Genomic DNA, 11,088 nt, shown 5'->3' with positions numbered 1-11,088 from the left:
ATCCTATGTAATCATGTAACATCTGAACGACCTGATTGATTGATCTGAAATTCGCGCAATATATATCTGCTTTGGCGAGATAATGGTTCCTTCTTAGTTCCAATGTCACAGTGTTATAAATTTGTGAGACCAAAGACTGAAATCAGACCGAAATTCTAATCCTTTTTTAAGGGATGTAAACACGAGAAGTTTTCATGGAGTGTTATTTTATATATTTTTTGAAATATATACAAAATTTGGCTGGTATACCGTGCTTTAAGACCGACATAAAACACGAGCTAAGATCTTATTAGCGCTGGTTCTCCCTTAATTTGACTTTCTCGATGAGGGAATGATTTTCTGTAGAAATATTTGTTTATACTGTTAGAATTATCCTGTAAAATGGACGGTCAGAAGTTAGTTATTTAGAAATCTTTATAATTATAGTTTATTAATTACAAAAGTAAATAAAAAATATTAAATAATTAATCTAATTTATTACCAAAATAAATTTTTAATATTTCATAAAAATATTTTATCATATAAAATATAAGTGACCAATTTTTTTTCTTCTAAGGTCAAACATATTGAACATAAAATTTCAGATAATCAAAGTCTCAGTAAGTTTTTCAGAGAATTAATTTTGGAAATTGTAGTTGGTTTTGTAATGATGATATAGGATAAAATACCATAATTTTGGAAGAATTGCAATTGAATTTGAAATATAACAGTGAAAGGGTTCGTGATTGTAAAAAAATCTAAAATCGAATGGTAATCAAATGGGGTTCAGAATGAAGGGTACAAAGAATTTTTCCTTTAATACTAGCATTCAGCAAAATTGGAATCGCATTAGCATTTGATAAATGAAAATATTTATCTTATTTACGTGTCTTTAGCCAATCCCATTTATCGCCTAATAAATATTTGGAAAATAAATCAAAAGATTTATTACGGGAAGATTTTTTATTTAAATATTCTATTTCGCTATTGAAAATTTAGGAATAATAATTGACGTAGTATTAATATTTGATTAAGAAAATTCATGTAAACTATGCATATCCTGCGTGGCGATTTACTTTTTTTGTTATTTAAATTGATATCATTTGTAAATAAACTTTATAAACATAAACAAAAAAAAATATTTTCCGTATTTTTGCAAAACAAAGTTTATCTAACAATAATTTTATTATTCTTATACGAACGGTCAAGGATAACATTTTTATGTGTGGTTTAAGTATTTTAAAAACTAATTATTTATTTTATAGCAAATTTTAAATGCATATAATTTGTTGTAATTAAAAAAATTTATCGTTTATGGAAGAATTTATTAAAAATATTTTGTGGCAAGAAAATTGTGGGAAAAATCATTTGCGTGAAATCTGCCAATTGATATCGCGTTAACTCCGAGTCATTTACATTGTATGCCAAGCGGCGAAAAATTGCCTATATAAAATGTTAATTGTATGAAAAATTAGTTTTTGTTGTCATGCATAATCCGAATAAGTGCAATTAAAACTAGCTGATACCTTTCCGCTTCGCTGGGTTTAAAAGTAAAGACTGGTAAAGACCACCGTGTTATAGACTTCATTCACTTCCCTTCCTTTCATTTATCCACCTTAACATTTATAACTCTCGAAATAGAGGAAGGGATTGTTTTACACAGGTAAAATATGTGTACAGTATTCAATTTTTTAATATGTAAAATAGTCATAATTCATTAAATATATCAGAAAAGATATCCATCAATTTCAGACTAAATTTTAATTTTTCAATTTAAAAAAAAATGTATATATCTATATTAATTATAGTTCATGTATTACTTTGATGTATGTGGTATATTACTGTAGAGTTTCATTCAAATCCATTCAGTAGTTTTTGAGTGAAAGCGTAACAAACAAACAAACAAACATCCTTACTTTCTCATTGACATATCAGCATCATCAAAGATCGAAGATATTTAGGTAATGGTCGAAAAATATTTATAGATAATAGCCCCTATGCTTCTTTTTTTCGGACTTCACATATCACAATACATATTCAAAATGTCTGGGATCACAAAAAATTTAAATTATCCTCAAGATCTTATTCATGACAATCTTAATAGATACTCGCAGTCTCAGGGTGTCAGAAGTTCGTCTACCTCTTGATTATTAATGACCAACACTTTTCATCAAAAAACAACATACAGTTTCAAGCGTTTAATGATTTAAAAAAATGATAAAAAAGCAATTATTTAAGAGAACTAAATCAAAACTTCAAAAGATATATTTTTTACATTGAAAATGATAGCAATTTTCAATAAATCAATAAGTTTTTAAAATATATATTATTTTATATCATAAATTTTTCTAAATTCATTTTGAATGTTTAATACTAAATATTTCTTTTGATATTTCTTCGTTTTATCTAAAGAAAAACATTCCGGAAGTTAACTTAAAATTTTAATTATTCACTAACTGACATAAAATATTTTGTTTAAATTCAATAATTTAAGTCTGACGTCAAATATTAATGTAATGAATTTTCAAAGAAATCTAATAAATAGATTACAAACAAGTTAAACAATTGACGGAGTGAATTGTTGAAATATCATGTAAAGACAGTGTTGAAAATTATGTGTATGTGTTAGGTATTTTTATACCATGTATATATGTAATATGCAAGGTATACTAAGTTTAGTTCCAAGTTTGTAACGCTGAAAAATATTAATGCAATGCACAAAATTTTGGTATCGGTGTTTATAAAATCATCTAATTAGTCCATTTTCGATTGGGTCTTGACCCATGGGTCCGTAGGACCCATCTTGTAAACCGTTAGAGAGAGAACAAAAGTTTAAAAGTAAAAAATCTTTCTTATAAAAAAATAAACAACTTTTGTTTGAAACATTTTTTCGTAAACATCACTGTTTACCCATGAGGGCGCAAATTAGGCCTAAATTGTATAGTATGTATTATATGGGGATATCAGTTACGTATGTGTGACATGTATGTATGTGTTATGCATGGTATTTCAACAATTAACTCAGTCAATTGTTTGTTTTCACTTGTTTATAAATAATTGTTTATAAAAACAAATCCATTTTAATGGAATAAAATGGCTTAACGATGGATTCCGAAAATTTTTCGAACTACTTTCTTGATTTGGAAGCTCTACTGTGAAACGACCGCCCCCCCCCCTTAATTTAAGTAGGAGCATCTTTTTGGACATTGTATTCTTCTCGTTAAAATGGTAACATATTTTTTGACAAAATTACTCCCATCTAAGAGGAAACATCATTGAAATGTTTAAAAAAAAATGGGATTCGTTCAATTAATCGTTATATGCATTCTTACCCAGGAATTATCCGGTAGTCAAGTTAGTTTTAATATAAATTAGATAAACAAACCGGTCAAATATTTTTTAAAGACCTGCATATTGTGATAACTGTTAAAAAGTCAAGTTTTGTGACAAATAAAAATTGTAAACATCATAGACGACGTACTTGGCATAAATAGGATATGGGCTTCTCAAGGTCTAGTTCTGTTGCAATGTGCCATTATTTTTAGCCACTAATTTTACACTTTAAACTTTGTTCATTTTAGCTATAAGTCCAACTGATAAAAATTATTGTAATAATTTCACAAACAGGATATTATGGTATATGTGCCCGGCAACATATACGGCAAGGTATACATTGTCATTTACAAAAACATCAGGTAAGAAACCTGAACAAAATAGACCCGGAAAAACAGACCGAAAATTGGTTTGATTGAGTTTGCCAACATAGAGAATTGGTTAGGTTCTGAAGTCCTTGCGTTAAAAAATGGGACACAAAGAAATTTTTTTCGGTCCATTTTCCCCGGGTCTTTTTATTCCGGTTTATTTTTTCCTAAATACACATACCACTAGAAATTCTTCTTAATTGCGCTTAGCGTCACGACTTGTTTCTTTTTTAAGTGGGGATATTTTTCCCCATGGAGTATGGAAAATTTTTGGTGTTTAAAACATTGAGAAAATTTTATTTATAAAAGAAAATTTTATTGTTTCAGATTGAGACAGCGAGAAATTACACACATCAAACAAACAAAATAAATTTAAAAAAATAGATAAAACTGATTAAGATTAAAATAAAAACAGCCATAAAATTTTTACAACAAAAATCAACTTGAAAATATAATTTATTAATAATTAATAATACGTAACATAAATTAATAAACATCGCATTCTTTGAACACAAAAAAAGTTTGTTATCAGTTTTTCATAAACAATTAATCGTGAAGCATAATGATTGTTGTATAATAATTGGTGGAAAAACATTTTGTCCAATGGGTTTGAATGTGATTCTAAAAACTGACATTGATATGGTTATATGGACATTTATATTGTTTCTAACGTGAAAAATTTAATTATCAAAAATTAAAAAAAAAAAAAATAAGTAACTCTTTAAATTGAAAATATTCCGCAAAAAAAAAAAATTAATAAATATGAAGTTAAAAGTATTATTGTTAAAATTTTTGTGGATTTTTATTATAATTTGTGGACAGGTGTGTTGTGAAAATAGTACATTTAAAGATTTTATGGTAATGGATGTATTATCTGATGGTGAAAAAGAATTACGTATTCATTATAAGGGTATTACAGCGAAAGAAATGTCGGTTGGATACAAGTAAGTAAATTATATAATTTTATTTATTTATACGCGGGAAATTCTTGATTGATTTTTTTTTATATCTCCAGACATCATTAATTTTTATAAAATTTTGATTATGAATTTTATAGAGTTCAGTGAACTCTAAGTGTATATGTTGTCGTATTTTTATTTTGCAAAAGGAACAAATTACTAAAAAAATATTCAAAGGGGTATAAATTAGATAAATCAACATTTGTTTCGACTATTTTATTTTAATTACTAAGTTAGAACAAATTTACAGAAACAAATGTGGCTTAAATTAAAGTCAGAGCTCTCAAATAGATTTTCTCTGATGTCCAATAAGCAATCAAAATTTTAAGTTTATGATGTAAATATACATAGATATTTGCTTTTAGGATAGTATGAATAAATTTTGTTTAATCTGGAAATTATGACCGAGTAATTGTTTATTTAATAATAATATATTGGCGCTGTTATTAAATCTCAAGTCAGAAATTTTTAAAAATTTATAAAATAATAGCTTTTAACCGCGGCTCCGTCCGCGTTTTGTCCGTAAATAGCTGGCAAAGATTTAAAATGTAAATAAAATAATATGAAAATTTTTTGTATTGTCTCAAAAGTGACATAAGAATGGAGAAGTCCATAAATTGTAGCTTTCATGTTTTATGAAATGCCAAATAATTAATTTGTCTAGAAAAATATTATTAACTATTGCTTAAAGGTGACATAAAAATGGAAATAAATAAAGAGAAAATAGATGTTAAAACTAACAGTAAAACTAACAATTTTTTTTGGCAATATGAAAAATGATTATTTCTTTCCAAATACTTCTTTTAAATGAATATGCAATAATTAAAAGTACACTTCTTTGGTTGTTTTACACAGGTAAAAGTATATGTATCAAATTTGATAACCTTGGTTGAACAGATGTCCATAAATTGTATCTCCTTCAACTTGTTTTCAGAAATGTCACAAAAATAAATTTAAATTTTAAATATATCTTTATGAATTATAGCGAATGTGTTAATGCGATGTATGAACTATATTATTGTCAAGTTTCATTCAAATATCTCAGTAGGTTTTGCGTGAAAGCCTAACAAACAAACAAACAAACAATCTTATTTTCACATTTATAATATATAGGAATATGGATATCGACGCCTCTTAAAATTTTGGCCATTCACATATCTATCAAATCTAAACCGAATAGTTTAGATAGTATTTGATAGCAAAAATCTAGTTTTTTGTGCGTTGCTCATTCAATTTAAACAAAAATGGTCTTTATAGAAAAACAAACCTCTTTTATTGGAGCTATCGGACCATGACAATTTTGATAAGAAAAAAAAATTTTGGGCAAAACGTTTCAGTCCGTTTTTGACTAAACTGTACGGTTTGCGGAAAAATGTTTCGAACAAATATTGTTACTATTTTAACCAATAACAACTTTTTAATTTAAAGCCTTCATCTATCGATTACACTAGTTATGGAGAAGAGAGCTTTTCATTGACCATGAAAACCTAGGTCAAGTTTATTGTCTGCGTAAGATGTGCGCCTACACACCCAACATATTTCGCTTTGAAGTATATCGATAAAAGTTATTTTTCGAGCTCAAACATGTGCATGCTGTCTTAAATTAATTACTTGAGTAAGCTTCCTTCGCTAAGATTAAATAAAGTGGGGCAGTGTCTCCATTGCTAAACTTCTGCATTCGCTCTAGACTTAAGTACTAGTTTATGAAAAAGTCGCTATTCAATTTTGTTACAGGAAAATCATTTTTCTGATTGATAAATGGTTCATTCTTATCGTTTACTATTAATAACTTTAATTAAAAAAGTTATCAGCTTGACAAATTTATCCAAATAAAGTATACTTGAATGTCCTTGAATGTACTCGAAGCATGTTATTTATGAATTTTATCAATTACGTAATTGACCTAAGCATTATTTTATTATAATAAAGTTCGATTCTATAAATTTTTTTTAAAGATTAGATTCTAGAACTTTGGGCTAAATATATTGTTGCTAAATGTGCAGAGTTTAAAAATAAATCATAGTAATGGCCTAACAACACTATGTTTAATTGATATGCATATGATATCGCAAGTGTTTTATTGATGTTATGCCACTGAGGTTCTGTATTTTGTTTGCACTGTATCTGGATTTTACAGTTTAATTTGATTCGAAGGTCGGTTTCATTCAGATGTGAAAAGTAACAGTTTGGAATTTATATTATGGAAATTTTAAAATGTAATATTTTCCAGAGCTACCATGAAAAAAAGTTCGGTATATGGTGTTGCTGATTAGCGTTGTGTAATAATAATAAGAGTATCTTTCTCCTCACTTCCTCAGTATATCTACTGAGGAAGTGAGGCGAAAGATACATAGGTCAATTGGGTCTTGGATTCGTAGGACTAATCTTGTAAACCGTTAGAGATAGAATAAAAGTTGAAATATTGAAAATGTTCCTTATAAAAAAATAAACAACTTTTGTTTGAAACATTTTTTCGTAAACATATCACTATTTAATGTGAGGGCGCAAATTAGGTTAGAACCATTATATAGTATCTATGTATTGTATATATTTTTAATTTGCATTGTATATATTGTATATGTATTGTATATATTTTGTGTTTGTTTGTTTTTTATAGCTCAGCCTTACTTCTTACGTCCTAAGCACGCTATAAATATTTCAGCTTGATCTCTTTTCATTTTTGAGTTATTGTGTTTACAGACGGGCGAACAGATAGACAGACATTCAGACGAACAATCGAAAATGGATTTTATGAACGCCTTTACCAAAATTTTGTTTGTAGCACCAATATTTTTAAGCGTTACAAACTAGGGACTACATTTATTATACGTTTATATATTTCATACAATATATATTCAATTTGAAACAGGTAGTATTACAAATCATTAGTCGGGCCCCGTTATTAAAACGCGTGGAAATCTATCATTACCACCCTGCTTAGGCCAGGTTAGAGAAACACGTACGCGTATACAAATTTTAACTTGTTGCAAATAATTCCAAAAAATATACGCCGACTTTATACCTATTTTTTTTGGTACGGAATTCTCTATAACAGTCGTGTTCATTTAGTCAAGTAAGCAAGTACACATCTAGTGTGTAATATTTTGTAAATTTGAATTGATATTTTTTTTGTTTATCCTGTGATTATAATTCGTCTTTTCCTTTACATGTAATGTTTTAATCAGTGTTGATATTAAACAGGCATTATTATTTACAAATAAAGAGACTAGGGTGATACTTTTATTTATAGTAAGCATTTGAGAGTATATAATAATAGTAAAGTGACTATGATCTCTCAACCCTGACAAGTTGGTTTGTTTGTGAGTTCCCTTGGGATTGTAAGCACGCTGCATTTGACATTCATCCCTTCAAAATAATAATAAAAACAGTAGTAGATACTCTCTGCTGCGCTTTTCATACAAATCATAATTTAAATAATAGATCATAAAAGGAAAATAAAGAATTATTATTTTTTGTTGCATATATAGTAATGCTATTTTTGAGTTTTAAAATTTATATAAATTATATTTATTATTTTTAAATAGACAAACAATGAAACCTAAATATGTAATCATTACTTTTATTCCTTTGTATAAAAAACTATTTTCTATATTTGTATTTTATTTGTATTGAGATTCCTTACGAAATTGAGTGTTAAATGCATTAGAGACTTTAAGTACATGAAATTTTAAATAGTTATTTCATGACTAATATCAATCTAACCATTACAAATCGAAAAATAAAAAATTTCCGATTTTTATTAATAAAAGATAATTCCAAATGATACAAGTGAAAACAAACTATTGACTGAGTTAATTGTTGAAAAACCATGTATAGACAGTGTTGATTAGTCTGTTACATTACATATACATGCCACACAATTATAACTGATATACCCATATAATACATACTATACAATTTGCGTATAATTTGCGCTCTCATGGGTAAACAGTGATGTTTACGAAAAAATGTTTCAAGTAAAAGTTGTTTATTTTTGTATAAGGAACATTTTTTACATAAAATTTTGTTCTATCTCTAACGGTTTTCAAGATGGATCCTACGGAATTAAGACCCAATTGACCTATGTTGCTCATTTACTAACTTGACCTCACTTTTTTCGTCCTTAGCACGCTAAAAAATTTCAGCTTGATATCTCTTTTCGTTTTTGAGTAATCGTGATGACAGACGGACAGACAGACGACAGACAGACGGAAATGGACTAAGTAGGTGATTCTTTGAACACCTATACCAAAATTTTGTTGGTAGCATCAATATTTTTAAGCGTTATAAACTTGGAACTTAACTTAATATACCTTCGTATATTTCATGTATACCTACATGGTATAAACATCGTCAGATATCTTACATTATCGATCCACCATGAAAAACGCATATACTTAATTGTATTTTTAATTTTCAGAAGTTTTTATTTCGAAAAATAAGCGCCTAGCAAGAAAATCGCAAGAGTACTTTTTTATTAAATTAAATTAAAAAATACAAAAATAAAATTTTGTACTTTGCGCAACCATGAGACTATTTCGTTCCATACCTTTGAATTCCTGTAAAAATAGAATGGATTTGTTAAAAAATCAGTTAGGAAGAATGAATATTCATATTATTCATCACAAAAAAAAATATTGAAATAATCATATATGTATTAAGGAACCCTTAAATAATTACAGAACATATCACTATTTTATATGAAAGGGGGTATTTCCTTAAATTCATGTACCATCTACATACAAATAAAATAAATTAGTTATATTAATATTCAATGTAAATTTTAAAAGATATTTGATACTCTTGTAAAAATACTTCCCGATTATAGTTTATTCGATTCTATTATACTTTGTAATAAACTTTTATTTAATTTTTTTTATTTCTTTTTGAGAATTAAATTAATTTTTGTTTATAGTATGCTATACAGGATTGGACAGAGAGGTGTACAATTGTACAATTTTTTCGGGTACGCAACCTTAAGCACATGAAACATATCAAAGAACACTCTCTATTAAATAACCTTTTTCCTTAAGCCTCCTCTAGGTTAGGTTAGGTTAGGATATATTGGCTGTCCACGAAGGACACATGTATGCTATAGACCCCATTGTGATTCCATATATGTGTTTTACCACCTTTCCGCTGATAATTTCATTTATCAGCTCCTAAATTTCAGAAGCTTAGTGCACCTTTTTCATGCATATACCATGCACTACACCAGCCCATCGCAACTATTAATTAAATTAATTTTATTAATAGTTGTCATATTCCCGCGACGGCGGGAATCGAACCCGCTACTCTAAGTATACCGCGGGAGGAATTGGTTACGCCTTAACCAACTGAGCTTATAGGGCGACAAGCTTCCTTTAAGCTGAACCGATTTTGACAGACAGACAGACTAGTACACCCACACATAGCGGTCAAACTTATAATAACACTTTTTTGGTTCGGGGATTAAACAACTAATTTAATTAATAGCTGTGATGGGCATGAAAGATGTGTACTCAGCTTCTATAAATTATTGAGGAGCTGATAAGCGGCGGATTATCACCGGAAAGGTGGTATCACAATGGGCTCTACGGATTGTGTATTACAGCCATTAGAATCTAACGTAGCCCAATGATCGAATTAAATAAAAAAAATTAATAGTTTTAAAAAATTAATTAATGCAGGTACATGATTAGTATCGTTGATTAAAAATACTATTCAACTTATCGTAAAATATTTATCATATCTTTAAAATAAGATGTAACCTGGCTCGTTTAGATGGAGTTTTTTTGTTAATATAATAAACAGTACATTTGTGAATGTCGTTACTTCAAACCAATATTTTTTCTATTGGTCTTATCTTTTTATGACCTGTAATATTACATGAAAATAATATGAAAAATTTTTTAATCCTAGTTATAAATTTTCTAAAAATGCATTTACACAATCACCTTATGGTTATACTCTGTTTCAAAACAAACGCACCAACTAACTACCAATTCAGTAACCAAACCATTTCAGCTTTGAATAAAATACAAGCAAGCGGAAAATTTATTTGTTTATTGAATAAAAACCTACAGATACCAATCATTTTATGATAATTTCAGTTATTTATTTCTAGAAAAGATTTTCTATGTGTCTTGAAATATTCGATTTTATATTTTAAAGAAAGTATAATTTTCTATATCCAGTTTCTTACAAATATAAGAATGAAGGCTTAAATCACATCGAATAAAGAACTTCGATAGAGATATTATCTATAAAATATTTGTATGTAGCTGTGGCATGTTTTCTTAGTTTTTGTAAGACTTTTTTAATTAGTTACCTTACTGGTCTTCTTATGTGTGACTTTATCTTAACAACAGCCGATTAAGATCAACAAAACTTTATGAAAATGTTATGAAAATTTTATAAAAATTATGAATATTCAACTTCTTATTGAAAAGGTCAAATTCATTATTCAT

General features: G+C 27.8%; 1 protein-coding gene across 2 annotated transcripts in view; it reads left to right on the top strand.

Moving 5' to 3' along the window:
• Positions 1 to 4,427: 4,427 nt before the first annotated feature.
• Positions 4,428 to 11,088, top strand: part of LOC123293396 — a 115,436-nt gene continuing 108,775 nt past the window's right edge. For both annotated transcript variants that reach the window (XM_044874207.1, XM_044874206.1), the window contains exon 1: positions 4,428 to 4,624. In XM_044874207.1, the coding sequence (XP_044730142.1) occupies positions 4,443 to 4,624 (182 nt within the window). In that variant the 5' untranslated portion in view covers positions 4,428 to 4,442. The remainder of the gene's footprint in view (positions 4,625 to 11,088) is intronic.

Source organism: Chrysoperla carnea, chromosome 2, assembly GCF_905475395.1.
Source record: "Chrysoperla carnea chromosome 2, inChrCarn1.1, whole genome shotgun sequence".
In the NCBI taxonomy this organism is placed as follows: Eukaryota; Metazoa; Arthropoda; class Insecta; order Neuroptera; family Chrysopidae; genus Chrysoperla; species Chrysoperla carnea.
Note: the sequence above shows the minus strand (reverse complement) of the source record. Positions and strands in the feature narration are given on the sequence as shown.